At 26.9% G+C, this 13963-nt stretch overlaps 1 protein-coding gene across 4 annotated transcripts in view; it reads right to left on the bottom strand.

Moving 5' to 3' along the window:
* Positions 1-4444: 4444 nt before the first annotated feature.
* LOC107443981 (BTB/POZ domain-containing protein 10) overlaps positions 4445-13963 on the bottom strand; it is a 95151-nt gene continuing 85632 nt past the window's right edge. For all 4 annotated transcript variants that reach the window (XM_071187947.2, XM_016058018.5, XM_043040053.3 and 1 more), the window contains 3 exons: positions 12474-12573; positions 7052-7162; positions 4445-5847 (listed from right to left, as the gene is read on the bottom strand). In XM_071187947.2, the coding sequence (XP_071044048.1) occupies positions 5513-5847; positions 7052-7162; positions 12474-12573 (546 nt within the window). In that variant the 3' untranslated portion in view covers positions 4445-5512. The remainder of the gene's footprint in view (positions 5848-7051; positions 7163-12473; positions 12574-13963) is intronic.

Below are 13963 nucleotides of genomic sequence, written 5' to 3' on the forward strand. Positions count from 1 at the left end.
AATGAGGAAATTATTTAATATCATAATTTAATTCAAAATTCTTTAAAATAAAAAAAATTAAAGGTATAAATAGGTTATGAAATCTTTTGGGGCATTTAATTTATTCATAGAAGTGATATTCCGCTTTCTATTAAAGTATGAAGGTTATAATAAAACTATCCAATTTTGCTAGTGTGCACAGAAAATATATTCTCAGCTCATATACAATGAAACTTACAAAGATAATGTCATAATTCTCATAAAAACATAACTTACATTTAAAAAAAGTCATTATTAAAAACTAATTCATATTAGGCAAATTTGCTAGCAAGAGTTATATTTTTTTAAAAAAAAAATACAATTTTAATTAAAACAAGATCTGAAAGAACAACAAATCTTATGACAACAAAATAGTTATATACTATTTTGTTGTGTTAAGAGTTTTAATAATTTTTTGTAAAATTGTTTGAAAAAATTTAAAATAGTTGCATATTTATCTTCTCTATTTGATTTAAATTAAATACAATTTTTACAAAAAATTAAGACAAACATATTTATAATGTATTTACACACATAACTTTAAATGCAGTTTTTAATTGAAAATGTATTTCTGTTTATTCAATAGAAACTTTTTTTTCTTAAACTTGCATAGTATTTTAAAAAAAGAGGAGTATGATAAGGTATTTCATGAAAGGAAATTCATGAAGGGAAAATAAACTTTCGCTTCTCTTATACATAGCTTTAAAATGGTAGTTCAACATCTCTCAAAATTGAGGCAAAAAATAATTTGTGAAGTGAACTGTAAAAGCAACAATATCATTAAACCAATGTAATTTTTAAACTACAAAAATTATTATGATCATATTTTTCGCAGAAGCAAAATGAAAAATTAAAACTATCAGTTTAGAAAATCAAAAATTAATATAAACGTTAAAACAATTTTTCTTCTTGCTGACCTAAAACAAAGATCTTTCAGCATAAAAACACTGCTGTTAGCTGATACAAATCCTCATTAAAACTGATTGAAGAAAATAATTAACTACTAAAAAAATCACTTTTTAAATTCAACAAATTTACAAATGAAAAGCTTGCTGAACTTATTTTAAATAAGTTCAGTAAACTTTAAATTTGAAATTTTTTACTCTATTTTTTTTTTAAAAACAACCTAATAGCTAAAAGTATATTTTCATTTAAAAGCTTGATTCTCATTCTACATATTTTATTTCTATTCAGTATTCAACGAGATTTGCTGATTACAAAATAATTTGTTATTCCATTCATGGGATGATGAAAAATTATGTCTTCATCTCAGCTGGTTCGTTACTTATTTTACTAATAATTAGAATAAAAGTAAAGCATTCCTTCAACAGCCCTTTGTGAGACAGAAGGTTCATGGAGGTTAAGGCTTCATAATGTGGTCAATATTGGGCATAGTCAGTTTTTACTTCTCAGACAAATTTGCACCCATCAACCTGAAGCTGGGTGAGCTTCAGGCCGCCACTAGTAATCAAACCCCAGTTCAATGCCTAATGCATAGATCAATCGTAGCTCATTGATTAGAATAATTAAGTATAAAGTCCTTAAATCAGTACTATATTGTTGAAAAAACTAACATATTGTGAAAGTATTTGCAATAAAATAATTTTTTTATTAAAACAAATTAATTACTCACTTATTAATAATTACCCACTTAAATAAATACTACAGACTATCCGTCAAATAAAAGAGAAAACAAACCAAAAATGAAGAAAGAGCATCAGGCACTGGAGATACATGGAACCCAAATTATGTTTTTAATTTTAATGCACATTTTAAGTTAAGCAGGTAAGTCACATTGCTTGCAAAAGTCAAACTAGCACAATTATTATTTTAGGAGTATCAATTTTTTTCATACTATTAGCTTGTACAAGGTGTCAAACAAAGGACAGCCTCTAGTAACAAAATTAAAAAGGTCAAAAACAAGAAAATGAATCGAGTAAAAAAGTATTTTCCAGTGATAACGAAATTTAAATTATTTTTAGTTTAGTATTTTTCCTTTTTAGTAATTATTCCACCACTACATATCCAAAATAGCGTATGGAATGCAATTTTATTGCATTTATCTTGTGGTGACTCTTTTAAAGAGGTTCTCCTTAACAAATTATTGGTAAATGCAAATTTAATTGAACAACAGGTAAGAGTGTACCTATTTTTTATTTAAGAAAAAAAAAACACATTTTAAGCAAAATGAAACAAATTTATTCAGCTATGTGCTACCAAATTTACAATTCAAATAAATTATCAACTAAATGCTTTGAAAAAGATATATATATATTTTAAACACGAGCTTTTCTTCACAACAGCAATAGTACAAACAACAAGGAAAATCACAGAATTCACAAATGAAATGATAATAATAATATTATTGAACATTTTAAAAAATGTTATGCCATCACAACTGCAATACAAAGAGACAGCTTGCTTTAACTTCCAGAGAAAACCACATAAAGAACAGGAAAAGAAACATATTGCTTTCCTGGAATAACACATATTAAACACACACCACATACATTTAGATATTATTTTAATATCTTTTAAAATAATTTTAATAATAAACAGTGATAAAAACAGAGATAATGATACCAGCCAATTGTAAAATTAAACAAAACCGTTCTCTTCACAAGTTATAAAAAAATAAATATGACTTAAACAATTACTTAGAAAACAAAAATATTAAAATAAATAATATAATATGAAGTTAAATGGATATGATGCAATTGAAGTAGTAAACAATTAGCGATATAATCACAAATATAAAAGAGCACCATGTTCTCACATACATATTTTTAAAACTAATGAATTAAACCACAAATGTGAATGTTAAAATTCATCAACCTTAAGCACATTTGTAGCAATAACACACAGGATAAACTGAAATAAAAATTAAAAAATACAAGGTATCTAATGGTAAGGTAAACATTCCATTAGCTATAAAACATATTTGGCGATTCAGAGTTAATTTCGTAAACTGGTTCGTAAAATTTTTCGTTAAATGTTATATTAGACTTGAATATTTTTTTTTCATTTATTAAAAATGAAAAAACTTAAGAAATTTTTAAACACCCAGTGTTCAAATTTATTAAAAAATATTTTAATGTTAGTAAATTTGCAAATGCACTCTATTTTTAAAATGTCTACCAATGTATGTTAAGAATATATTTAATGAGAAGCTTCTTAAAGAGCACTTTAAGGTTGTAAAAAATAATATGAGTACACAATATATAAAACTCCAGTCATACATTAATAGAGCAGATGAATATGATCATAAAAGCTGCTGAACCATTTAGATAACAGAGAGAAATTTTAGTACAGTACAAAATAAATTGTGCACTGAAATTTCTATCAGTATTTAAGACTTTACCACAAAAAGTATATTTACTTATTTACACTTGAAAGATATACCATTATAAAATTGCATATTTAACCTTCTGAGACCCAGCATCTAAAATATTGGACAACATTTGGTATAATATTAATGCTTAAAAAATAATATTTTATGCTTTTTTTATATTTGTATGCCTTTAACAAGAGACTGACAGGGTTGGGTTTTTACCAGTCAAAAACCAGCTTTCAGCAGTAAAAACCATGGAAAAACCCTAGTAAATACTATTATAATGGGTTAATACCCAAGTTTATTAATTTATAGATATAGTGGTTTTGTTATTTATAACTGAGAGCAGTATACATTACTTCCGTATTATAGCTAATATTAATAATTAGTTAATAATCATTTATCAGATAAAATATATTTATATATATGTATATCAGCCAACAACCATCAATTTAATTTAAAAATCATAGTTATAAATTACAATATTATATCATATCACTATATACCATAACCTTATTACAGCTGCATTTATATACAGAAAATAATCATGAATTTAGGAATTTTATAAAATTCGAACTTTATAATTTTTGGAATTTTATAAAAAAAAGAATTGAACAATATTAATAAAATTTTTTTCTTGCTTTTATTTATAAAAGAATAATTAGAACAATAAAAATCCCACAGTGGTGATAAGGGTACTGAAAAATAAAGATTCATCTTACCTATCTTTTGTCATTTATTTTTATAAAATTAGGTTAAGAAAAAAAATTATTTTACTTATTAATAAGTAGTAATAAGTAAGTAAACCAATTTAACGCTAAATGACATTGTTTTACCTTAATACTGTATTCTCTTCTACACACTACACTTTAACTAATATTAAAACTCAAATAAATTAATAACTAACAATAAATTGCCAAAATATAAAAAATATTTGCAAATTGCTAGGAAAAAATAAAATGAAGTGCAATAGCTTTTGACTTCACATAGTTAGCTATAAGGTGGAAAATAGATGGCATGATACATTGTGACCAACAAAAGTAAAGGCACATTCTTTTGAAGTACGTAACAAAATTTCAAAAAATAACATAGGTATTTTTCGTTTAGGGATTAAGACTACTAAGTTAATAACTCCCTACAAATGTTTGCAACATAAACATTTTGGGTTAAGATTGTAAGAAGAAAACAAAGAAAAATGATGCTTTGTTTCTTACTTTTCTACATTGATATGTCTTTTCTACATATGAAAATGTCTTTTAATTATCTCTATTTCGAGTAATATTGCTAACTTAAACACAAATATTTTATTTTTACAATAGCGGAAGGCTAGTAATTTTTAACCAGTAACAAACAAACATTTTTTAAAGTTTAATATTAGCATTTTAAATGGGATCTCATAATATGTGATTGTTATATTAAGTATTATAAAGTCATATTATTGCTCTATAACAGAAAAACATATAAAGAAAAAAAAGGTGAAAAAGGGCCGATAAGGACAAAATATATTTTATTAGGAGTATCAAAAAAGTTTCGACCCTTACAAAATTTTTTAGAACATTAGTTCTTAAAATGATTATATATTGCACTGCAATGTTACAATAAAAGCCTATTTTATATGTTCCGAATTCTAGTTTCAATACTGGCTTTATGTACGCTTTTAAGAAGTTCACAGAAATAGCAGAAATAATAATAAATTTTTTGGGGGATGTGAAAAATGTTAGTTTGAAGTTAATACTTGGAGAATGTTTTTTATCATGGTAAAAACAAGTTCTCCCAAAACAGTAAAAACCATGATAAATACTGGTAAAAACATCCCATGGTTAATACCATGCCAACCCTGGAGACTGTCTAAGTAAAAATATTATTGGTTTTACTTTCGTAGGCCGGAATTTTTAATTACAATAAATAATTATAAGAAAGGTTAGAAGTTAGATTTAAGTTACCTTTTTAAGAGTTTTATGTTAAGAAAAGCCAAAAACTAAAAATTATCATTTCTTTATGTAACAAATAAATTCAAAAATAATAAGTTTAATTAACTGAATTTTATAATGGATTTTTTAATCACAATTATGAGTTTATTTTCTTGTAAACTACATATTTCTAAATGAAATTTACATTTTCGATCATTATTAAAAACTTAGGTCTCAGTGGATTAAATAATGATTATGATAGATCATCTGGTGGTACACGGTCAGGATATGGTTCTTTAGGAGATGGAAATGGAGGAATCACTCTTTCATCTTCAGGGCCACCAACGGCTCCATCGACAGTTGCAGGAGATATATTGGCTGGAGCAACAGTTTCTAAAGCACCATCAGCTGCAGCAGCAGCTAAATTAGTTATTGATTTACTTTTCACACACTGAAAGTCTACATGTCGACTTTTTGCTTCTTCCTTTTCCCATGACATTCTAATGAATGGCCTTTGAACATAGTTATAAATGACTTCTGCCCTGCCACTAGGACGGCATTTCACTTTTTCCTTATAAGTAGGATAACCTAAAAGAATCAAAATCCTTGTTACTTGAGCTTTTAAAGAATGTCAACAGCAAATGTCAGTAACAGCTTGAATGTTAACAGCAAATAAGGCTCACTTTGAAAGATCATTTATACAGACCAACAAAGTGATCCAAATTAAAAAGAGGAGCTGAATTTTGATTAATTCTAGCATAAAAACTCTTAGCAGGATCAAAACTAGCAACAGTCTTGGTGCTTTATTTTAACTTTTTGATCATTTTACAAAATTTCAGAAATCGTTCAATAACACAAATGCACTTTGCATCTATCAATAAAACTTGCACACCCAAACATACTTAAGAGTCAATAGATTTTTGGATCATAGTGTATAAAAATTTTATGTTGTCTAAAACAACATACTTCTAAATTATAAAAGAGATACTAGAGCAAAATTGATAAAATAATTTCTGAGGTCTAGAAATTGTCGAATAAATAAATAAAAAACTGTATCCAAAAAGTTAAAACAAAAAGAAAAAGTTAGGAACTGATTAAAACAAGTTATGAAATAATAAATAAAAATTGATTTTTACATGAAAATATTTTTGAGTCACGAGTCTTATAAAATAGTGAAAAATGTTTTGTTTCATACAATTAGTTCTAAAAATACAATGACATCAACAAAAAGTAAAAATAAATATCTCTTTAATAAACTAATAATAATAATGACAATTATTTTCCATATCTATTAAATTAAAAAAAAAATTATTTAAGAAAATACATCTTTGTGTTATATAAAATGCTTTTTGCCAGATCACTAAATAAGAAAAGTTAGGATATGATCAAGTTAGTCAAATTCAGTTTCTTAGATACTATTTTTTTTAGAAAAAAAGGAGAAGAAACCAAATTTCTTTATATTTTCTTCTTCATAAGAGTGCTACTATGAAAATGCTCTAATAAAAAGCTTGCTTTTCATGACAACTTAAACATCAAAGCTGTGAGAAAACTTGAACATTAAATCAGCTTCCATTACAAATATCAATTTATAAAGTTTGTATTAGCCAATTTCAAATTAAAGAGCTTATTAATGATAATGAAATATAAACAAAATTTTAATTTCATTAATATTTAATAGAACAAGACATATTTTAAGGTGATAAAATTAAAAACATCAATGATTGCTACAGTTTTATTATTTGCATAAAGCCTAAAATTTGGATTTCAGACAACGTAAAATAAAGTTTCTTACCTTCTATACCAAGCCTTATCTTTTTCAAACCTCTTTCCTTTAAAACTTGTTTTGCAACGTCACGATTTTCAATATATTTAAAAAATCTGTAGAGAGCAGTGCTATAAACAACTGAAAAACATTGTCTTACATTAGTATGTTTTATAAAAAATATGCATAGTGTTCATGTATGCTTAGCATTAGCATGTTAGCTCATTAAATATTTATTTTGAATGTAAAAAGTGCTAAGAAAATGTAAATAGATATTAATTATAACCCTTACAGCAACAACTAGGTATCCACCAGGTAGTTGGTATAAAAAGTATAAATTGGCATCTCATATATTTATTTATGTTATGAAATACTTTGTCATCTGGATAATTTTTAAGAAGAATCCGATATAATTATTGCAAAATTATTGCTTGCATTTAATGCTTATGTCTACTTCATAATAAAATAATCTAGATAAATGGTTGAGGGCATAAAGTATAACAAAGTATCTTATTTCTTGTCATACACTAACTAAATAGACATCTTTTAAAAAAAGTCTAGTAAATTTGAGAACATCAAGTTTAAATTTTGTTTAATGTATTCAGAGATTTTAATAAAAAAGTATACATTACTTACATATACAGTCCTCCAAGAATTTGAAATATGTTGGTACCTTTAAAAATGTTTGGTAGCCAGTAAATAGTAGGTTTTATTAAGTAATGTTATAAATTAGGACGTTACTTCAAAAATTTTGAGTCCACAAGATCTAAAAAAATTAGCCAAAAACTCACAAAAATTACATAATCGATTTGCAGCAATTTTGTCAGGAATTCGCATGTTTTTTCTACTCTGAACACCCTAATTGGGAAGATCCTTCCTTAAAATACAATGAACTTTAACTTATGCACTGGCCTAAGGGACCAACATAAAATAGTGCTTAAGTGAAAAGCCGATTCAAAATTCTAAAACACAACATAAATTGCAATAAGACCTGAATAAACATGTTTCTAAAGATTAAATGTCAATACTTAGAATGACTTGATATGCAAGTATACCAAGAAATTTTTTTTAACATACCTAATTACAATTTATTGCCTTATAAAATAATCTATAATAGATATTTGTTTCTTGTTTTGGCTAAGAATTTTAAAAACAGTTTTCAAAGTTCATACATAATAAGAAAAGGGAGTTACAGTAGCTGAATTAAACTGCAAAAAGTCATGATAGTTAACACTTTCAAATGATTTGGTAGAACTTTTTCACCCTCTTTGTCATTATCATCTACGTGATTATCAGCCATTTTATTAATGATGTGTTCTCTATCTCCCAATTTCATTATTATCAACAACATCAACAAAATCATTAAAGGAAACAAATCCATCAGATACAATTTGCCACTTGTGATCACTAAGATTGGCATCCCAATCTTCTTCAACTATGTTGATTTGATCACTATACTCATTTTCAACAGGAAATAGAAATTCAGCTTTTTTTTTAAACAATTGCTTATGCTAGAATATTTAATACTTCTCCATGATACCACATACCAGCATATCATATTCATTGAATCAAGAATTGTAATTTTTGCATCAGCTACAGCCGATTTGCATGTTTCTAGTTTGGCAAGATATCAATGAATCAAAGTTTTCTAGTAGTGCACTTTTAAACAATGGATTACACATAAATCCGAAGGTGTAGCAAACTTGCACAGTGTGCAGGAAAAAAACCTACTTTCATGTAAGCAAAATTTGGCAGATCTTGTGGATGAGCTGGACATTGATCCATAAATAAGAGGAATTTCCTTTCTCCATTTTATTCTCAAATGCATGTAGAAAGGGTAAGAAAATTTTTGAAGTCATCCATGCAGCTGGATTGTTAAAGTACTCGTACAGAAGCTGATGCTTGTTTTTGAAACAGTGAAGTTTCTTCGACTTGCCAATGATAAAAGAAAATTTTTCTGATTCATCTACAAACACAAAACAGTTAATCTTTCTTTACTGTTTTTTCCATCGTAGCAAGGTTTCCTATTAAATGCCAATGTTTTTTTAGGCATCATCTTGAAAAACAAACCAGTTTCATCATTATTAAAATGTCCCTAGTGGTGTAACCTTTAATTAAAGTTTTTAAGTCCTTGTTCCATAGCTTTACAGTTTTTTGTTCACATTTGCACTTTTTCTAGATAGGGTATAATTTTCTATGCCTTGCTGGATTTTCAATTACTCGCTCCATCCCTTGAATACAGAAAAATTTTCAATGTTCAAAATCTATGTGAAATGAATAGTTTTCTGTCTGAGCAATTTATTATTAGTTTCCGGAATGTTAGAATGTTAAAAGTTTTTTTAAAAAAAACTTTTTAAAGCAGACGTAGGAGTTTTAAAATGATCAGCTAAAGCGTTTTTAGTGGTTGATGGATTTCTTTTCAAATTTCTAATGACATATAATTAAAAAATAAAAAAAAACTAGATTTCATTTTTTAGCCATTTTTTTGAGTAACAAATCTTAAATTAAAGCTATAATTTGACTATAAGCTATAATTTGCTTAAGCTATAATTTGACATATTGGAAAACATTAAGCTTCTGGAAAATAAAGTGCTGTAGCTGTGGAAAAAAAAAAAAAAGAGTTCGCGAAATTTTTTTTCAGTGCATCTTGTTTAGGTTAAAAAAATTCTAGCAACTGCAAAGCAATTGCTAGGATGCAGTGAGCTGGAAATGGTTCCTACAGACTTAAAAACACTAAAGCTATGCAAATTTATTTCTCACCATTTCCCTATTTCCATTTGGTTCCACTTATGGGTGAAAAACTAAGCTTTATACCAATTAAATAATCTCAATGCGATAAAAAGTTAATTGAATCATGGAATATAGAAGTTATTTGGATTATATCAAAAATTATTCCTGTGATTACTCACTTTGATAATAGTTCACTTTATTTACTTACTACAAATAACTCAAATAATTAGAGGAACCAGAGTAGATAACAATACGGAGACAATCCAGCACAGTTTCCATAATTTGAATATAACTTTAACACCTACTTGTGATGTTACACCACGGCATGTACTTCATCTTTCACTTGTCGTGATGTAAAAGACATAAACATTCTCTCGGAAACAGCTCATTACTTTTGGACAGTCGATATATCTTAAGCTGCATGTTGATATGTCAAATTTTATTCTGTATTTTTAATTTCAAATTTAATACAATTTTATTAATCGTTATGCTAATATTAAATCCCTTCTTCAAAGTCTTTATTGGTACAAATTATTTATTTTTACTACTTAATCAAATTATAATTAATGCCAAAGATTACTTTCTAAAGTTAATAAGTAATAAACTTAGTTAGGAAATTCTAAAAGTGCCTTCTAGTCTATATGGAGTCATCTGTTAAAACGAAACGAAATGGGTAAATTTTCCCTTTTGGATGACGTTTCATAACGTAAATTACGATTGTAAAAATTTCATACTCAATTTCTTTTTAGAATCCCTAGATGAAAAAATGGGATTACCAAAAATTGTGTGGCTTTCTCACGATGTAATTGCTAGTAAAATTGAGGCCCTAAACACCCAACACCTTAAAAGAGGAAATCCTTTAGGTATCTGTTTTGAGATGCTAAATAAATGTTTGAAGAAACGGATTTGTCTGTTGTTTATGGAAATTATTTGTTTTCTTCTACAAATAAGATCTCTTAATCTTATATGTATATATATATATTGTAGCGAATTTGAAAATATATGCATAATTTTTGTAAATATTCTTTTGTTATTAGGCCAAATAACTCAGGCGGACCCTCAACAAACAGTTTAATTAGAAAATTGCATAATTCTAACAGATATTAGATAAAAAATAATGCTTAAAGTATTTCTTATGGAAAACTTGATTTGGCGACATTTTTGCAGACTTGGCAATAATTTTGGCGACAAAATGAAAGTTCTGGAAAATTCGATTTCTGAAGTGATAGGACTAATATTTATGGAGTTGCCACAAAGGCGCAAAGCTGCTAACGTTATAAATTATAAATAAAAAATTATATGAAGAAAATGCAAATTAAAACAAATTACTTGATATAAATCCAGTTCACAACATAAAATATTTACAAAATAAAGAATAAAAATGGAAAGCACTGACACCACGGCACTTTCATTGGATCATTTTGAAACATAATTGAGTGCCTGTCTACATTTTAAATTGATTAGTTTGGTTTTATTTACTTTTTTCAATTCTCTTATTAAATTTATAACTTTAGACATTTAACTCCGAATTTTGTTGTTTTCCATTTTGGCATATAAACTAATTTAATACTCAAACTTGCAACATTTGACCCTCATTCAAAAGATCGAGTTTCCCTTTAGTCAAATATATTATTTTCATCTGATTTTTTCCTTTCTTGTTTATTAATCTTTTTTGGAGCAGTCTGGGTATGATTGTTTGTGGTATTTGGCCATCAACGCAGAATTTGCTTCTATATTGATAGCATGGTAACGTCCCATTTTTAATCTTTGTCCTGTAAATATATTTTCTACTGTGCAGTGTTCTTACACTAGTTAAATAGTTCCTTCTTAAATGATTTTAGAATGAAAAGAAAATATTTTACATACATATGAAAACTTTTAATTTGGTCATACTAATAAGAATATATATAACGGAGTCATTTTACAACCAATATGCAAAATATACGTGGTATTCTCTAACTCGAAGTTGTTGTACCACCCAGTTCTGCAGATAATTAAGAGGCAACTATATTCGTTATATTTAGAAACAACTGCGAATATTTAAACCTAATGTCTTCTTTGATCATATAGGAGCAACATTTGAAATACATGAAAAACTTTATTCACAACTTATTTTATAATAAGTTTGAAGACTGCTATTTGAAAGCTTTACCTCAAGAATAAAAAAAAATGCTTTTCAATGCTTACTTAAATTTCCTACAGTTTTGGTATTTTAGAAAACTCTTATTTTGCCAAGAAATTATCATTGTATCTTATAAACTTATGCTATACATTTGTTCTGAATTTTTTCGCAGATAAAAATATAAGGATAAAAAAGATAAATATGTCTGTAAATATTGAGACAAGTTTCATTCAACTTTCATGGAGTGTTAATCATTACGATAATTTTTTGTCCATACTGAATTTACAGTTATTGGTTACAAGAATAAACTCAAATTAGAGGAGAGATAACCAATAGTAAACTACATTCATAAAGGATAAATAAAATAGGAGATGTATCTTAAAAAAGTTCATATATGTTCCTGAAATCATGCATTCATATTCATTGCAACTAATAAACTGAATACATTATCCAACAAATAAGAAGTATCCCTTTAAAAATTTAAATCAGTTTCAGAAGTCAAATTTGAGCAATGCTTAATTTTTTTTTTGTTTATAGAAAATATAATCATAAACAAAATGAATTCACAAACATGAAGTGCAAAGAACAAGGTAAATTTACTTTGTGAATACTCTTCACCCATTTGTGGAGGATAATCAGTATCCCAGTCAACTATATCATCATCCAATAGAACAACAATATGGCATTCTCGATCTCCACGCTAAAATAAGAAACAACTTATAAGTACACTAACATACAAAAATTTATGATGAAAACAAATATGTAAGGCATTAGAATAATGATATTTTTTCATTAGTCAGGATGTTTATGAAAAATATATTTCATTCTATAAAATAAAATATTTTTTAAACTTGCTTATGTTGTTATAAAATACAACATATTCTTATTACTTGATAAGAATGAGTTCTCAAATCATACTACACACACATATATATATATATTTGAAAGAATAATTCCAAAAATTGAAGAGGAAAAAAATACTTGATATATAAAGCTTGATTGATTTTTGAGCGCATAAAACTGTTTTTAACTCAGTTTTACTACATTCATAAAGCAAATTAAGTTTTATATCATCAAGTATGATAAATTTGCTTTTTTTTATTGTAAGTTTCAGTCATACTATTCTCATATTGTTAAGTCATCTATATAATGCAGCAATAACATTTGCCACAAACTCAACTTAAAAACTACTTTGCACTCAGCAAGTGTGTGTAAGAGGCACATTCACAAACTAATGCGTCACTTTAATTCCGTGCTTCTATATCTGGCTTATTCTCCTAGAAAGCATTGCATTAATCCTCTCTAGTAACATACTATCAAACTACTAGACATATGGAAATTAAACTAAATATGAATTAGAGATCAAATTGATTGTAAAATGAAATCCAGGCCTGTTGACTACTCCAGGCCACTTAAGAACATTTTTAAGGAAATCTCAAAGTTAACAATGATGGCAGGTTTGAAATGAAGCTACCTTGGCTTCAATTGCACATAGCAATATCTTTCAGAGGCAACTAATTGTATTGATCAAATATATCTGGTAATGCACATGTGCTTTTTTTAAGATATGTCACAATTTCTGGTTTACAAACTCTGCCAGCCATTTTAAGTAGTTCTTTTATGCAATCATAAAGTTCATGCATTAAGGGTCCTTCATTTTGGAAAAATCTAGTACACTTGGACAAAACTGTAGAACAAGCACAGACAAACTTAACTCAGCTTTAATAAGTGGTAGTCTTAGAAAAGAAACAATTTTTTTTATAACTTGTAGAATCTAACTTTTTTCCTGCAAGAGGTATAAATTAAAAAAAATGATGAACAATTCCACCCCAAAGTTCCAAAATTCTAATAATGGTTGGTTCTAAAGTAAGCCATCTTGAAGTTGAATGTTTGATAAAGTAAAGGTTTTTAAGCTTTTTTTCAACCAAAACAGTTCGAAAATCTTTTCTAGCAGGCCATCCATCAAAATAAATAATGCAATAGCTAAATCAGAAGTGTTAGACCCAAAAACATTTAAACCTTTTATAAATGTATTATGTAGCAAAATCCTATATTTAGCAACGCAACTCCTCTAATTGATTTTATTTCTT

Source organism: Parasteatoda tepidariorum, chromosome 11 (assembly GCF_982258835.1).
Source record: "Parasteatoda tepidariorum strain Cologne lab strain chromosome 11, Ptep-v5.0, whole genome shotgun sequence".
NCBI lineage: Eukaryota > Metazoa > Arthropoda > Arachnida > Araneae > Theridiidae > Parasteatoda > Parasteatoda tepidariorum.